Genomic DNA, 18,791 nt, shown 5'->3' with positions numbered 1-18,791 from the left:
TTTGTTGTGTTTTAATAATAATGTCAGTAACTGTATTTTTTTACCTCTATGAAGCAATGCTTGGTTCTTTTTCAAATCTGTTTTTTCTTAGTGTTATATACATCATCAATCATTTTAAACAACCTTACAGTTTATCTGACCAGATCTGAAGTAGCTGGAGACGTACTCCTGCTGTGTGTTAATCTGTTGACTCACTCATGTTGGATTGTTTTTTCATGTGTTCTGAAACCTGAAGGGGCTTTATCTGTGGAAATCCTGTGAGGCCTAGGGTTGATGTCACATCTCCAAGAACAGTCTTGGTTTTGTTTCTTCCAGGTATCCAGGAGTCTAGGATTACTTTTTATATTAACTTCTTGACACAGGGGTTACAGGACAAGACCTGTAATGTACACTTGAACCCTGAACCTGTGTGAAAGGCAGATCTACAGTTATATATTCTTAGGAGAGACTTTCCCTGCCTCCTTGCCAAAATCCAGGCAGAATCAGACAAGCTTCCTTATTATCTTTCTGTGCTGTTAGGCACACTGTTTTTCTTATTCCACCTTTTCACTCAGACTATAGCCCTTTGAGGATTCTGGCCTTATAGTGTATGTATAAGGAGGTATGGCAGGTCAAGGCCTCATCTTCTTGTCCTCATATGGGCATAAAGTCTCAAATCTCTCAGATACTAACACTGACAATGTACCTCACCATAACATTAACACATATAATTAATTGCTGTTTTTCAGTTTTATCTTCATTTTTGGCCCCTTACTGTCTTATAAACTCAGACATATATGTAATATGTATATAAAAAAGCTCACTTATGTATATTAAAAGGCTGTGTTTTTTCCCAGAATTGTATGATGTTCTAAAGCAGAAGAATTTTCAGGTAATCTAGTATGTCTTATTACTGGAAATGGAAGTTTAAATTTCATAGCATAGAATATATCCTGAGATATTTTTGTGCTTCCTGACTAATCTTGGTCAATGAGAATTCTTTTTCAGAGCATGAGGCAGTCAACTCACAGTGACAATTCAGATACAAAATAAAAGAATTAATATTAAATGTGAAGAAAGCAGAGATTCATGGAAAATAGTCTGAAAATTTTCCTAACTCTAACTCATAAGTTTGTTTTGGGAAATAAAGATAACCAGGTGAATTGCAGACAACAACTAATTATTATATGTTCAATCAATAGACCCCTGAGAATAAGCTAGCTGCTGTTCATGACATAGATGAGTAACATGCATTTATTTATTCTACAGGAAAAAAACCTGTAGAAAGTCAATGTCAAATTACTTATTACTTTGATTGTTTATTATTAGAAAGTTGAATATTTATAGATCTGATTATCTAATTTCTACAGAACAAGTTAACTCACCTGGGCACAACAGATAAATACAACTGAGATAGTTAACAAGAAAGCAGATGAAACTATGACATCAACTGATCGCTGAGGACCTCGACGCTGGGGAAAAAACGGAAAACACTTTTAAATATATTTACTAATTAGCAGCTAATTCCATGCTTTCAATTTAGGTATTGATCCACCACTGCACGTTGATCATAGCTTACAGCACTGAGAATATACCTAATTTGTGAGATGAATTCTAATTATAGTGTTACTATTTCCTGAGGATTTGCAACACAGTGAAAATGGTGAATATACAGCCTAGAATTCTTAGGTTAACTTCCAAATATTCCATTTTGTCAAACACTAATCATTTATTCAACATTTTTTTTGAGCATCTGCTCAGAATGAGGCACAGTGCTAGGAGCTGGGAACACAGCAGAGAACAAAACAGACATGGACTCTATCATCACAGGAACTTGTTGGGAGTCAGACATCAAGCTCATAGTCACAGATGAATATATAAGTTGTGAGGAGTGCTACGAAGGAAAGGTATAGAATGCTTTGAGAAAACTGGTAGGGAGTTTGGTGTAAATATCACTCCCTTAGGGAGATCTTCCCAGGCCCATACTCCTAACTCCCAAAAAGATTATGTATGCCTGGGAAGCTCTCTCCAAGGAAGTGATATTTACACCAAACTAAGGTGCAGGAGCATGATGGCACATGGCAGTGTTGTTGGTAGAAGGAAGGGCATGTGCAAGAGTATAAAACAGAAAAGATCATAGTGCATTCAAAGAACTGAAGCAGTGTAGTATGGCTGGAACGCAGGGAAGAAAGTGTTTCAAAACAAGACAAGAGGGACAGGCTATCCACAGGAGCTAGGTCATCAAGGGCATTATAAGCCCTGCTAAGATCTTGTTGTTCATCCTAAGATCAATGGAGAACCTTCAGAAAGCTTTAAGAATATGTTCAAATATACATTTTTAAGACATCTCTGGTAGCAAACTGAAGAAAATATTAGAAGGAGAAAATAGGAATGCTGTGAGGCCAGTTAAAAGGCAGCTGCAGTAGTCCAATGCAGAAGATGATGGGTGGCTGCAATTAGGGTGGTGGAAATGGGAAAAAAAAAAAAGAAGTAAATGGATTCAAGATATATTTTGGGGCTTCCCTGGTGGCGCAGTGGTTGAGAGTCTGCCTGCCGACGCAGGGGACACGGGTTCGTGCCCTGGTCCGGGAAGATCCCACGTGCGGCGGAGCGGCTGGGTCCGTGAGCCATGGCCGCTGAGCCTGCGCGTCCGGAGCCTGTGCTCCGCAGCGGGAGAGGCCCCAGCAGTAAGAGGCCCGTGTACCGAAAAAAAAAAAAAAAAAAAAAAGATATATTTTGGAAGCAGAAAGGGTGGGAAATGGTGATAAACTGAATGTTGGAAATGCAAGAGAGGAAGTCAGTACTGAGGATAATTCCTAGGTCTGGAGTTACATATTTCCCTCACTGAAGTGTAAGCTCCTAAGGGTAGGGATTTTTATCTCATCAGTAGTGAATGGAACATGGTTAACGTTAAATAAATGTTTATTGAATAAAATAATCAATGCACAAAAGAATACAATACCTACTTAGGGTTGATAATGAGGGGAAATTTTAGGTGGCTTCTCACTAAGACAGGGAACAAAGATCATATCTATCCTTCCAGAAGTGTCACAGTGAGGAAAAAATAATCTACACCAATCTGTAGCATCTCCCAGTGGAGACTAACTTAGCTGGATTTAACAAGTTAAATAAATAAACAGAATAATGAATTTTTTAAATAGAAGTGTAGATAGTGCATATTTTTTCTACTTCTTTCCTTATTACTTCAAAATGAAAAGCATTAAAGACCTAAGTATGTTAGAGGATAGTTGGCCTTTAGGTCAATTTTATTAAGACATGATTACTCCATACATAATGAAATTCACTGCTAATGCAACAAATAATCCTCAGAAGAAGTGTTTTCCTAAAACTAATTCAGATGTTTCCCATTTCCCTCCTGAGTTTTTATATCTTAATTCCATAATTAGGAAAGTTATTTTAAAAGATTAAGGAAAAAGAATGGCATGAAAAGGATGGCTTAGAATTGCAAGCTAAAATTTCCAAATAGTAATAGGCCACTTCAGCGACTCACTGACAGATTTTTTTTTTTATTCGTTTTTTTAAGCAGTGGGCTCCCTCTGCTGGCTTGTGATAATCATTCTAGGTAGAAACAAAATCTTTAATCTAGCTTTTGAATGAGTAGAAGTTGGTAAGATTTATGAACAAAGATAAATTTAGGACAATCTGATCTTGAATCATCTACCTAAAATGCATTTAAGCCTTTCAGACTTCAGATGTTTTACTGTAAAGAACCAGTTTAACATTTATTTTGAATTTCTGCATATGGATCAAAATGAACACTAAGTGTGGCCATATAGCACCATATGAGTACAAATCTGACTATAAATCTAGACATACATACATAATGACAAAGAAACTGGAACTATGAGAGGGAGCCAGCACGTTAAGAGTACTTTTATCACTACCATTCTACCTTAAGATAGGACCGGAGAGAGAGCCACATTTTTATATTCTGTACTTTCTTCAATCGGAAATGGGGAACCTCAGATTTTCGAGCCCTCCTTGCCGATGTTAAATGTCCAAAGAGTTTTGCAAAAAGTAATCGCTAAAAAAGATTAAAATAAAAGTTAATTTTCAAGTAGATTACCATATAAAAACAAAAATCAACAAAATAAGGATTATTAAGATTTTATTTGGTTACGTATTACAAAAACAAAATAGGAAAATAATTAGCAGCTCAAAATGATTTAATGAAATTCTAAAATACTTCAGGAATACCTTGAATATTATGAAAAGGATGAAATATTCTCTATTCAGAAGTCTATATTATACCCACCTGTTTATAAGTTCTTTCTGCTACACAGAGCAAAAAAAAGAAAATCCACACAAGAGACACACGAACCACAAAACTTATTATAACCATAGAAAGAACTATGACATCTTCATTAGAACCAAATGCAATCACATAAAGTTCTGAAGCAGAATGTGCTGTGAGTTGATCCAAGTCTGTAGCTTGAGAGAGTCGGAAAACAAATGGAGTTAAACCCAGGATTAGAGAGATTGCATTTCCAAAAATCTGGTATCCTATTCCTGGTATATGGCTGTTTACCTTTATAGAGAGAGAGGAAAAAAGAAAAAAAAAAAAAACTTACACAAATTTTATCTACAGTAAAATAAATTCCTAATGAAGCATTATTTTATTTATAGCAATATGAAATAATTTTGTTAAAATATATTAGTTTTAATACATGAATAATGAAATTTAAATTTACTCAAAGTCTGTAAGTCATTATTTTTTCAGTTTTTAAAAACACTTCATTATCAGATCTCTAATTCACTAAGTAGATGCAAAAGGATTTACTAACCCGGTCTTAACCGGGATCTTGAAAAAAAATTCTATTTATCTCATTAAAAAGTTAGAAATACTTACAAACACTGCAATATTGAAAAGAATGAGGAGATCTCATATACACTTAAATTCAGTTACAGAAAAAATCTAGAATTATATACTTACTCGATAAATTTATAATTTGTGTTTTACTTCAAAGAGTTCAATATACAAATGGATATCTCCTTAAACTCTAAAACCATTATCTTTTATATACATACACACATATATATTTTTTTCTGAAACCATTTCAGAAGAGAGACTATGCTAGAGGGGTAAAAATTAAATAAGAGTGGGGGGAAGGGCGGGGGAATTATAAAAAAAGGAAGTTGGAAATTAAATAATGGGAAAATATAAAATTGGTAGGACTGGGAGGGATCTTAAATATCATCTAGCTACCTTTTTATCATGATATTACAGAGTATGTAAAAATTCCCAGATACTTAAGGTACAGAATATCACCTAGATCCAAGTCTTTAGGGACTCCTTGTCAATAGCTTTTCATAGCTCACACTGAGATATGTAATAGGACGTGAAGTAGATCAATTTCTGAAACCAGTTATTTTAATTCCTGTCCCACATAACGTGTGCACAAAAGTTCTAGTTAACAATACACAAGAAATTTAAAATTGCAACTTAAATCATGCTTAGTTGTCCAGAGGAATCAAGTAAAATTTAAAAAGTAGTAATGATCTAATAAGAGAAATAATAATAGAAACTGAAATTAAAATCCATAGTATTTGTACTCTACATCTTCAAATAACTCAAGATTTTTACTAGTTGCATTACTTCTATATATTTAAGTTGGCAAGCATCAATACAAATTTTCCAGTTTGATTTTTTTTTTTAATGTTTTGGGTAGTAATAAATAAATGAACCATGATAAATGATACAGGAAAATAAGTTTTCATCAACACTTGTATATATCTAGCAGCTCCTAAATTTGACCCATTGAAAGCAAAAAAAAAAAAACATAAAAGTAGAAAATTTTAGACTGTATCATCTCTTCTTAATCAGAATATGAAACATTAAAAGGTGAGAGTGATTTGGTAACAAATCACTGTTGAAATCACTGTTTAAATACAAATTAACTTTTTCAGGTTGAAGAAATGAGGTGAGTAGATTATACAGTATTTCAGTAATCATTTAATATATTAATAATCACTGTCTAAACAAATAAAATTTAAAAACTCACTCTGTTCATTATCATTCCACTGATTTCAAGTACAGACATGTCTGCTTTCTTGCAGTCATTGCCTTCCCATACGATAGCGCTTATTTTTTCTAATCCCGGGTGGGAACTATGGAGCCAGGGCAAATGACTCTATAAAAAAAAAAGAAATTGGTGAATATATTAACTGCATTTCATAATTAAGATATATATGTGTGTATATATCTGTATACACACCCAATTTTATCTACACTAAAAAATAGAAATTGGTGAATGCACTTACATTTATAGAATATATGTATCTGTACAAAGCTATATTGTGTACAATTTCAATGACACTAAAATTCTATTTTAGGGCTTCCCTGGTGGCGCAGTGGTTGAGAGTCCGCCTGCCGATGCAGGGGACACGGGTTCATGTCCCGGTCCGGGAAGATCCCACATGCCGCGGAGCGGCTAGGCCCGTGAGCCATGGCCGCTGAGACTGCGCGTCCGGAGCCTGTGCTCCGCAACGGGAGAGGCCACAACAGTGAGAGGCCCGCGTACCACAAAAAAATCAGTTAGCATATACACTGAACAGATGGCGTAAGAAATTATGTTTATAAAAATGCATAAGTTAAGAACTTTCTGTAACATCTATTAGGCAACCTACTGTTCAAAAATACTCTAAAATTTGTCAGCAAAAGCACTTAGTCGTCAATCTGTCTACATAACTCTTAATATACAAGTGTTCAAAGACAAATGCACATTAAATTCATATTACTAATTGTTCATACTACTGAATGTCCAACTTATGATCATTCAATACAAAAGAATATGATAGCTGAGGTATGAACCTCTTTGAAGGACTAAACAGTGATACAATCCCATTCAGAAAGAGATACAAACTTACTCTTAATATTTGATTTAGTTACTTTTCTGATTTTTTAATCTAGCAATTCTCCAAAGGATCAATTTAACTTTTTTCCCCCTTGGAGCAAATATTGTGAACTGAAGCACCTAGAGATAGAAGGACTCTCCCAACTAGAATAACGTATCTCTCAAAGTTTCAAGGAACAGAAAAAGGTAAAAAGAAAAACTGAAAGCTTTAATGCAAAAAAAATCAGATACTTAAAGTTGGGGTTTTTTGTTTGTTTCAGATCTATAATTAAAAGAATAAAACTTCAAAATAGGATAGTTGGGGGTTAAAGATGGCAACAAAATTAATAAAACACTAATATTTACATTATCAGATATTGATAGAAATAACACTAAAAGATTAGCCCCAGAATGGGATAAATTTGATAAATTTGTTTTATTACATTACATTATTTCTAAGTTATTTTTATAACATATTTCATTGAAATAACTTCTAACAATGAACAGAAGAATCTACTTCAGAATATTCTTTGAGGACAAAAACGTGATTGAAATATGGTAAAGATATGCTTCTGTAAACTTAAGGAAGATATTTTCCTCTAGGGGAAGTAAAGTTGCATTGACTTATTTCAGTTAAAGGTATAAAATAATAATACAGTAATATGTAAGAAAATAGACATGGGAATTATTTTGACCTCGTACATTAATTTTCTTTATGAACAATTATATAGGCAAACCATAATGCCAGTAGTTATGCTACTGGCAAAGCTCTTTTACATTTAGTTATTTGGCTATCAAGAGGTTTTCTGTAAAAATTTATCTGTTCCAAAGATATAGTATTTTAATATACATTAACCTTCACAGTGTATATTTCACTACTGGAGAGCCTTAGGATCTATGAGATACTAGTTATTAACTATCCACTTAATTCCTCAAATTACATTTTATAATTTTTCCCCAAACAAAATACTCTAGTTTGGGATAAAAATAATTTGCACCAAAATATGTATCAAAATTTCCCTGGAACTTTAATAATTATGAAACATAATGGAACTAAAAAGCTAAGAACAAGTATGAAAAGCTGAATGGAAAGAGTGTTAAGCTACAGAGATAACAGATTAAAACACCAATATACAGGCTTTTTTTTTCTTTTAATTCTCAGTCTGTAACAGTGAATTACATGAAGCAAGACATACAATACCAAGAATGTACATCTAGAGACAGAAATAGGAAATCAAAAAGTTCTTCACTCTACTTCCAAAAGTACTCATTTTGCACCGGTACCTTCTAACTAGCATTTGATAGCATTTTCCTATTTCCAGAAAGGCAAAAGGCAAGAGAGTAGAGAGCAACTAGAAACTGGAGAATTTTAAAACAATTAAAGATACAGGGGCATGTGGGTGTGAAATGTACTCAAAAATAGGGGAAATGGGGATAGATTTATAAGTATAGCTGATTCACTTTGTTATAAAGCAGAAACTAACACACCACTGTAAAGCAATTATACTCCAATAAAGATGTTAAAAAAATTTTTTAAATATTGTACAAATATGTACTGCCTTCAGTACATGAGACTTTTTTTAAAAGTTTCAAAGAAAACATCAGAGCAAATCATTCCATTTTATAATTTTATGATATAGATTCTTCTTAGTTACGTTTTTCAAACTAAAATTTGGAACTCTTGCAATGGTTGCTCTTTACCCTCATCAAAATCTCAACTGCTTTGCTCCCTGTTCATTCACAACTGCCTGGAAACCTTAACACTTTAAATGGCAGCATGTTTTATTTCAGATAAATTCACCATGACAATTGCTTTCCTGAAGTTTCCACCTGTGGTAACTGTAGCCATTAAAATACGGCTTTACCCACTGAAGAATTAATTTCACTTGAATGTGGCTTTATATTTTATTATATACTCAGCCGTGACTACAGGAGAAAAATTTTCTCTTTTAGAAATGTTTCAGTAACTATTCACCAAGAAAATAAAACAAAACTACAAATTTGGTGACATACTGGCTAGAACACACTGATTCAAATACTCAGTGCTTCTGCACATGAGGAGAAATTTTTCAGTCTTCATGGTAGGCAGAAAACCTACCTAACCTAATACAGACCTTAGTCAAACAAGAAAAAAAGCAGGCAGCTTTTCATTAAAGGGAGCTAATTTCAGCTAAAACTGAAAACATGAGCTTATTTTTTAGGAGCCTGAGAATACAAAATGTGTGTATAATCAAGTATATAACCCAAAAGCAAAACCAAAGTAAACCTAGAATACTATAATTAATATGCAGAGTAGAACATTAAAAAATGTTTATTTTACCAAAAAAAGAAGCAGAGTAGTGTGACAGATTTAGGACCAATTCTGTAGAGCATTCATTAAAACAAAATTTTTAATCATTTAAGAAAGGCCTAATTGGCATGTTTTGAAAAATTTTATTTTGTTTCATTCATTCACTCAACTAATATTAAACACCTACTATGTACCAGGCACTGTGTGATACAACAATGAGCAAAACAACACATGGTCCCTGCCTCTGTGCCACTTATGGGATTGCTGGGAAAATGGCTCACAGGCGTTTTCCTAAACCTCAATTCCAGTTATTATCCTCTGTGACTTAGATGAATACACAGATGACTCATCCAACACCCTTTTCTCATGCATTGTTCATTGTTTTTTTCACTTCTTAAATTCCAGGGAGCTTTGGCTATTCCCATGGCCACACCCTGGACCCTGTCACCACAAATTGCTCTACATCTGAAATGAGTCTCCAGCCACAGCCTCTCATCTTACCAGGTCTCTCAAACCTTCAATTCAAAACACACTCTTCCCTGAACATACCTATCCTTCAAACTATCAGTCCCTTCTTGGTTTCATTTCCTTCTCAATCTAACATGTCTAGATTTTTACCATATCCATTATTTCAATCAGCATATCATCCTCTCTCCTGTCCCTTGAATAGCAACTAGTTAGCACCTACACTGTATGACTTTGGGTGCATTATTTAATTCTGAGCCTCCATTTTCTCATCTACGAAACAAAAAATAACCTACATTGTTATAGGTCATGTGGATTGTATGAGACAATGCATCTAGATTACTTTGCACAGTGGAAGATATATAATAAATGCTTATTAAATGTTTGCTACTATTATAATTATTCCAACTATATTCCAGAGAATAGCATACAACTATGTAGAACAGGCAACTACAAATTCATAGTTTCAGATTCCAACTGGACCTTCAACCACCTGGCAGTGTGACTCTTTTTAATGTGTTACTTGGCTTGAACACAAGCAAATACAAACTCTCTCCCCATCATCTCCATTTCCCACAAATGAAAATGTCAAGCCTTCACCACCATCCACAAGCCCCTTATTCATCTCACTTCTTTATTGTTAATAGACCACCTGGCCTCCTGCACATCAAAGAACAGAGATCATCAGGCAGTAACTCCCTTGTGGTCTTACCTGCTTCGTGCACTCTTCCTCCTATTTCAGCAGAGGACGTGTTCCTCGTCCTGCAGGAGGCTAAGCTTCCTAATCATGCCTCCCCTCCAGAACCCTAATCATTCAACAACTTCTGTACCTCTTCAATTCTTCCCTGTTTTTTCTCCTATGCACATAAGTGCTCAAGTATCTCACATCTTCACATTTAGGAGGTGGGGACCAAAACATTCCTTCAGTTTCTCCAACCTGTCAGGGCCATGCTTCTTAAACCTCATTCCTCATTTTCACCCCTCAGCCCTCTGTAGCAAAGCTTCTTTCCGCTGACAGTTTTCCTGAAGCTGAAGCCAAAATGAATGGATATATTTTTAAGAGAAACATTTCAATCAGATTGAGAATAATACTACTTGGTTTTATATTTATTTTACCCCCATTTGCTCCGGGTATTTTAATTTACAAAAATTACAGGCAAAATTGAAACTTACTTTGTACCTTCCCTGCTCTCATTCCCTTTTTAATTCCCCAGATCTATTATCCTAAATTTGGTGTTCATTATTCCCTTACATGTTTTTATATGCTTACTGCATATGCTTTTATTCATAAACAATATATAACCTTGCATCTTTTAAAACTTCATTATAAATGGTATATTGTACGTATAATTCTGAAACTTGCTTTTTTATTCAAAGTTATATTCACAAGATTTATTCTTTTTGATATATGTAACTGAGTTCATTCAATTTCACTGCTGTATATTGTTTTACCATATGCCATGATTTATTAATTCTACTATTGTTGGCTATTGCATTATTTTCCATCTTTCACTATCACATACAATGCAATGAACATTTTTTAATGTCTCCTTGTGCCCATCTTCTAAAGTATCCTTGGAGTGAGAAGAGTCTTATAGTATGTAGACCTTCAATTTTATTATAAAGTAACAAAATGCTCTCCGAAGTAGTTGTGCAGATTTATATTAACATCAGCTTTGAATAAGAGCATTAAAAAATTCTTTTCTTAAAATAGTGAAAAACAAACCAGTACTTTTTGCAAGGAATGGAAATTACAGCTAGCTCAAATAAAGGTAGTGATTGGATGATGGTGTTTTTCATCAGAAACATTTTGTGGTGTCCAAGGGAAACTTTAACTAGGACTTAGGACAGAGGAATCAGCAGCCCTGGGGACCCTCTGTGCCTTGTAGACTTTCAGTCAATTATTCTGCCATTAATGTGCCTCAGCTAAACCCCATGTGTTTCTCTTCTATTGAACTTTAGTTACATGTTTGTGTATAGACACACATGTGTTACAATCTCATTACACATACTCTCTCACAACCCTTTTTCTGATGATAAGAATAGAATTCATTTTGTTCCTTGGAAGGAGAAAGCAGAGATAAAGACAGAACTGTTCAACACCGAGTCTTCAGTAGAATTGACTAAAAATAAGATGTTTGATATGAGAATATTTTTTCCTAAAAATGTGTCAAGTAGTAGCATTTCAAATTTGGGTTGGTGTGAGGTGAAACAGAAGTAGTACTTGCCTGGAGATTAGCCAGAGGAGGGGACCATGAATACACAAACCCGGAGAAAATAACAGATGTTATGCAGCAAGCTTTGGGCTTTGGGAGAGTTTAAGTCAAGTTTTCCTAAATCTAATTAGCACTAGCCCAGATGGAGCGAGCCAGGTTCCCTCTTCTGGGCTCTGCACTTCAGAGGCCCCCTTTCTGGCTCTGCTCCAGCGGTGCCCCTCCCTGTGAAGTAAGGAGTTTGCAGAGTTGGGGATACGCATATCTGGAACCCATACCCTTCTGGATCCATGGGACCTAGAATTCCCTATCCTACTGGTCCCAAGCTGCCTTCCTAGGCCTGCACAGGCCTCTTGCCCAGGTCCCTCTGGAGAGGGACCCCACCAGTGTGTATATATCTGGGCCAGAGGAGTGGCCAAGGAATTTGGTTTGGAATGATGTGGAAGGAAGTTGGGTGTTGGACCCTAGGATGTCCATATTCACACGTGAGCCCCTCCCGACGCTGGATGAAGCTTGGGATGAAAAGACAAAAGGCTTAATCCAAAAGCCTCCATTGGTACTTTTACCCTAGTACCTGATAATCTGAGAAGAAAGCTTACCTACAAAGGACAGGGTAGCCCAAGCTGACATTCCATGTAGTGTAATTTGAGGGGCATCGCAAAACCCTACTTATAATACAAGGTATGCCTTGGGTAAACCTGTCCTGAGAATTAACCATGAACCTCCTCCCTAACTAATATAGTAATGAAGCACCAAGAAAAATTCACCTACAATTTTAATTTTCAAAAGCTCATTATGCATTATGATCTTGTGAGAAAAATATTTCATACGCAGACACCTGTAAAGTGAAAGGCTAAAGGCCTGGTTCTCATACAAGGCAATAATTTCTCCATTTGGAATGCTAGCAATGTTCTCTCTTCGGAAAGTTTATAAAGCTTATATCCTGCCTGTTCTCCTTTAATAAAGAAATATTAAATATTTTAAAATAAACTTTTTTAATGAGCTAGAAAAAAAATTCTTTTCTTACCTAAAGTAACAAGTATTTTTTTCCTGTAATTTCTTCTAAATATTTTAAAGTTTTATTTCTTTACACTTAGGAACTATCTGGAATAAATTTTTGTCTTTGGATAATTATTTGACCCACAACTATATACTGAACAGTCCACCCTTTTTCTGATTTGCAATGTCACTTATGTCATACATTAGGGATCCATACAAAGAGGTAACTATTTCTGGGTTTTCTATTCTGTCCCATTGGTCTATCTGTTTACACACTGAGTCTGCCTGGCCTGCTATAACAAAATACCACAGACTAAATGGCTTACAGACAACAGAAATCTGTTTCTCGCGGTTCTGGAGGATGGGAAGTCCAAGATCAAGGTGCTGGCATATTTGGTGTCTGGTGAGATCTCACTTCCTGGTTCACAGACTACTCTCTTTTTGTTGTAACCTCACATGATGAAAGGGAAAAGGGAGCTCTCTAAGGCACCCCTTTTACAGGGGCAGTAATCCTATTCATGAGGGCTCTACCCTCATGATCTAATCACTTCCCAAAGGCCCCATCTCCAAATACTATCACATTGGGGATTAGGCTTTGACATATCAATTATGGGGGGACATAATATTCAGTCTGTAGCGTACAGCTGTACCATACCATCTTAATTACTACACCTTTAAAGTAAATTTTTATACTCAGTAAGAAAAGTCCTCTGTTCTTCAAAATTATTTTTGCTATTCTTGACATTTTGCTCTTTAAAATTATTTTTGCTATTCTTGACATTTTGCTCTTTAATGTGGACTTTAAATCAGTCTAAGTTCAACTAAAACACAAACAAACATACATGCTGGTAGGATTTTGATAGAAAAAGCGGTGATAATGGGTATCTCTTTCTCATTCCTGACGTTAATAAAAATGATCCTAGGGCTTCCCTGGTGGCGCAGTGGTTAAGAGTCCGCCTGCTGATGCAGGGGACACGGGTTCGTGCCCCAGTCCAGGAAGATCCCACATGCCGCAGAGCGGCTGGGCCCGTGAGCCATGGCTGCTGGGCCTGCGCATCCGGAGCCTGTGCTCCGCAACGGGAGAGGCCACAACAGTGAGAGGCCTGCATACAGCAAAAAAAAAAAAAAAAAAAAAAAAAAGATCCTAAAATTTCATCATGAAGTATGATAGGTTTTTAGAAGGTTCTTTGACAGTTACCTTTTATCAGATTAAGGAAGTTTCCTTCCATCTCTAGTTGTCTAAGAGTTTACTTGTTGGTTTTATTATTAAGGTTTGATGAGAAGTTGGATAAGAGAGAGAAGAAGGTAAGGAAGAGTAACCCCCAGGTTTCTGAACTGGCAAGTGAGTGGATGGAGATGTCATTCATAAGAAAAACAGATTTATGAAGGAAGACGAAGTATTTGGTAAATGTGAAGTACTGGTGGGACATTCAAATGAAGATATCCTATAGACCTGTGCTGTCCAATATGGTATCCTCCTCACATGTGGCTAGTGATTACTTGAAATGTGGCTAGTCCAAATGAGATGTGCTGTTAAGTGTTCACAACAGATATTGAAGAAAGTATTAAAAAATGTAACATATTTCATTAATATTTCTCATACTAGTTATATGCTGAAATGATAATATTTTGAATATATTGGGTTAAACAAAACATACTTAATTTATTCCACCTTTCTAAATGTTTTTAAATGAGACTACCAGAAAATTTTAGATTACACATGTAACTCTCATTATACTTCTGTTGGATAGCATTACTGTAGGCACTTGGAGATACAAATCTGATACTCATGAGATGTGAATTTGTGAATTATAATCTTATAGGTGGAGTTAAGGCCACAGGTATAGATGAAACTGACCGTGAGGTATGCTGAGTGAGAAAAGGACTAATGCATCTAAAGTACAATTTGACTTACAAAACTCTACTTACTGACAATTTCTCAGCAATATATGTTTGCAAGGTGAGTGACACAATCATTATACAAATACTGAGATTCTATGTTCCAGTGAAGCCAGACTGCAGCTCACAATGAAAATAAAAATAATATAGGAACATTATTTTAATTGTAAGTTTTTTCTTCACCTCTGTAAAATCTGTACTTACATTCAAAGGAGCTGGACTTATAGCCCCACATAATCCAACACTGTAAACCAACCTGATGAAAAGGGTCGTCTCTATATTCTTTTTTCACACATGGATTAATTTGAGGATTTTCCACATCTGTCTCACTGGTACAAGATGATCGGCATTCTGCACAATGTAACAAGTCTTCCCATAATACATCTTCTGTTTCAGATTCTGGCCTTGTGCTCTCAGAATCCTGTCTGGAACTTGAACAGCGAGAGCTGCAACTAGTACCCGATTTAGGGGCATCCTGAAATCAAGATATTCTTTGACATTAATACAATTTATGTACCCTTTCCAACTCAAAGGATTCTATCAGAAATATATATTGCTACTTTTTGCTAAAACAACACACACACTGTCAAATGACAGTGAAATAAATAACAAAGCATTAAAATACATAATATTTTTTAAGGAGAAACAAAATTTCCTCATATCAAAATTTGATTTCACATCTCAGCTCAAGTGTTATTTTGCAGGCAAAAGTTGTGCCTGTTTTCTCTTAAAGTTTATACAAAGTTCAGAATTCAGAGACTAGCCTAAATCCATATGGACTGCATAGTCAGTGAATATTAACCCACTTTAATTGATGTGTTTAATGGAGTTCTTTTCTTAGTTTTTTTTTTTTTTAGCAACAATAGATTTCATGTATCTACTGTTTTTGTTTTTCAAACAGAAGTTCAATAAATTGATATAAAATTAACAAATAATCTATATCAGGAAGATAACTGCCAACTCATGTTTCTTAATCTATTGTAAAAAAGTGAAAAACTAAAAGGCACAAATTAAATAATTTCTGATCAATTTACCTTTTCCTAAGAGTTTTTAACGTACAAAATAAATACCTGACTACATTTTAATTTAAATTAATTCCAAATAACCTTTCCTAAATAAAGAAGGGTAATAGCCATCCTTATGTAGTCAAGTATGCTGAAATTTTTGGATTTGTTTTTAGCTATCCTCTGTCACTAAGATTTTGTCAATTCTACTTTAAAATGTTTTATATTTACCCCTCTCTATTTTCCATGTTATCACCACAGTTCAGACTTCATCATTCACACCTTGTTTGCTCTAAGACCTTCCTGACTGACCCCTATCTGAAAGGCCTTGCCCTCTTTCCAGATTAACCTTCCCACAGTGAAGCTATTTTTTCATTCCTCAGACAAAAATCTTTCTGTGGCTTCCCACTGTTCTCCTGCATAAAGTTCACATTCCTTCACTGAGCCTTGTCTTCAAATGTGCTACTTCGGATCCTGTTGTCCACTTCTCCTCCAGTGACACTGGGCTATGTCTTAGCCTCTAAACACAGCTTGCTCTTTGCCACTCTAGCCTCTGATCATGTTCCTACCTCTTACTGTAATCCTACTCTCCTTTAAAGCCTACTTAACAAAAAGTGTCAGGAAAATACCATCTCTACCCCTTTCCAGCTGTCTTACCTTGTTTCTGAGTCTTAGTTTAGCCATCTACCAATGGGGAATAAAACTACCTACCTTAAATAGATATTAAAAATTAAATGAGCACTGTAGCTTTTAATACAAACCCAGTACAAAGGCGCTCGACAAATGTTACTTTAAAGGCACTCTCTATTTAGAACAATTACTTTGTCCCTAAAGCGAGTTATTATCATTTATATTCATCTGATGATAAATTTTGCATTGTTGTCTGGCATCTGTAATACTGTCTGTGTTAGATGTTCATGTATTTCATATTCTCAAATAAATCAAAACTCTCAAATACACTATAAGTCTATGAAAGACAGAAGCCAAACACTACTTTTTTTTGCCATCATTAGCACAGGTAACAAAATGTCTTAAATGAATGAGATATATTATTGATAATTTATTGATATTAGAATGGGATACTAAATATATATTTAGTGTACTGATAGAGTATTTGTGGGAGGAGGGTTGTTTGAGGGAGATGTAAAAATTTTCCAAAAGAGTTGAGCAGGAAAATGAAAAAAGAAAGAAAAAAATACAGAAAGAGAAAAGGATAAAAATTAGTCAGCTTTCTTTCGTGAAAAGCACTCTAAAAATACTTCCGATTCACTAATGTCAACCAGAATATTTGAAGCATAAGCAGTTTTCATCACAACAGTTTTCATTAGATAGAAAGACACAGATAGAAAGACACATTAGATAGAAAGACTGTATTAAGTAATTGCTAATCCAAAATTTTTGATAAAACTAGCTTATTATCTATAACTAATTTCTGATGCAGACTTGTTAATCAGATACAGAAATAAGTAACAGGATTAAAGGCCTGATGACTGTTTAAGTGAAACTAATGGGTGATTTCAGGGATAAAGAAATATCTATAATTCATTATAAATGTATTTTGTCAAATACTGATCAATAAGTGGGCCATTTTACAAATGTAAACTCTAAAAATTATTGCCTATAATTGCTTACATTTCAAACAGAATTTTATCTGCAGTATTTAGGTAGTTAGTGGCCACTTTAAATTTCACTACAAATTACTGAATTAAGCCAAAAAATAGGAAATGAGCTACTGCTCATTTAACACAATTCGTTCTGCTTATTTCAAATCTTTAGACAGATAGCTAAAACTGAGGATATAATCATATTAAGAAAGCTTATTTATTTGAACTGAAACAGATGAAGGGAATAAGCATTTATAACATAAATGCTTTGTGCATGGCAATTATGCATAATCTTATTTAAACTTAACAATCTGATGAGGCCAGTCTCCCTCCCTCCCCACTGTACAGAGGCAGAAACTGAGACTCAGGTAAGTTAAATAATTTTTCCAAAGTCACTTAAGTAGTCTGACTCCATGCCCATGGTTTCTTCACTATGCTTTCCATCAAATGCTGCCTTCATCAGATGAAAAGCTAATCCACAATAGGGAATAAAAATTAAAGATACCTGCAGAGTTAAACAAAGCAAGACAGAGCTAGGAAACAGGACAAATGCTTAAACAGAGCTACGGGTTCCCCAGGACACCGCCTGTATCTCAGATAACCAAGTAATTCTACCACCATCTTCCCAACAAGAGACTGGAAGAAGCCAATCAGATATAGTAGAGAGTAGAAAAAGGCAAGAAACCAGGGTGGGGGTAGGGTTTGGGGGTTGAGGGGTAAGAGGGAGGAGGGTTAGGTGAAAGTCCAACACACTGAATGGCAAGATCACTACCTCATCCCCAACCCCCTTGGTGCCAAACACCATGACAGCGTGGTATAATATCTACCACCCCCATGCCACCAGAAGATTGGATGATTCTTCCTGAAAAAGTAAATGCCCCTAAAAAGTATATCTATAGATTCTGACATCTGGGAGGCTTACAACAAATGGCTGGGTCCCTGACCAGTACTCTTAAAGTGAGGCCCACCAGTCTTACCCCTGCACAAAGTGCTTCCCCAAATGATTTCTTTGTGCCTCACCCTAAAAGAAAACAGTATCACCAGTAATTTGAAGAGTATAGTAATAAATACATATAGATGCAAAACAACACTACAAACCCTCTGTCTGAATTTTACTTATTCAAAGGAGGCTGTGTTTTTCTTTTTCAATAAAAAATAAGAACAACTTTGAAGGTGGTTTGACTTGAGAGTAAAAAAATTTGGAACTGAAATACAGCTTTTTAAATATTTTCTAGTCTAAAGTTCCTCACTTCACAGATGAAGAATTTGAAGACCAGATTTTATTTTTAAGTAATCTTTTATATCATTTTTAAAAAGATTTAAAACAACCAATGCCTACTAGCTAATTATCAGCCTTACTTGGAATCTGGAAGATTTTAAGAAACATTTATTTTTTAAAAGTTAAGATTAGTAGAATAATGTTCTGCCCTTCAAGAATCTCAATATTTCAAAATATAGCTGCAAACCAAGAAAAGTAAAGATTA

The 18,791-nt window shown here is 35.0% G+C and overlaps 1 protein-coding gene across 23 annotated transcripts in view; it reads right to left on the bottom strand.

Annotated features, from left to right (window-relative positions):
* The window catches only part of PHTF2 (putative homeodomain transcription factor 2), a 163,361-nt gene that overhangs the window by 61,440 nt on the left and 83,130 nt on the right, over positions 1-18,791 (bottom strand). For 19 of the 23 annotated variants that reach the window (XR_003795132.1, XR_003795143.1, XR_003795134.1 and 16 more), the window contains 5 exons: positions 14,956-15,174; positions 6,003-6,131; positions 4,256-4,528; positions 3,893-4,024; positions 1,365-1,451 (listed from right to left, as the gene is read on the bottom strand). Coding sequence is in view for 8 of the 23 variants with exons in the window: in XM_029233144.1 (XP_029088977.1) it covers positions 1,365-1,451; positions 3,893-4,024; positions 4,256-4,528; positions 6,003-6,131; positions 14,956-15,174 (840 nt within the window). In the remaining 15 variants the exon portion in view is untranslated. Of the gene's footprint in view, positions 1-1,364; positions 1,452-3,892; positions 4,025-4,084; positions 4,529-6,002; positions 6,132-14,955; positions 15,175-18,791 lie in introns of those variants that run through there. The other 4 variants (XR_003795144.1, XM_029233150.1, XM_029233152.1 and 1 more) reach the window with 4 other exon arrangements.

This window comes from Monodon monoceros, unplaced genomic scaffold, assembly GCF_005190385.1.
Source record: "Monodon monoceros isolate NGI ecotype Baffin Bay Population unplaced genomic scaffold, NGI_Narwhal_1 Super_Scaffold_2, whole genome shotgun sequence".
Classification (NCBI taxonomy): Eukaryota; Metazoa; Chordata; class Mammalia; order Artiodactyla; family Monodontidae; genus Monodon; species Monodon monoceros.
This window is presented reverse-complemented; position numbering and strand designations above follow the sequence as displayed.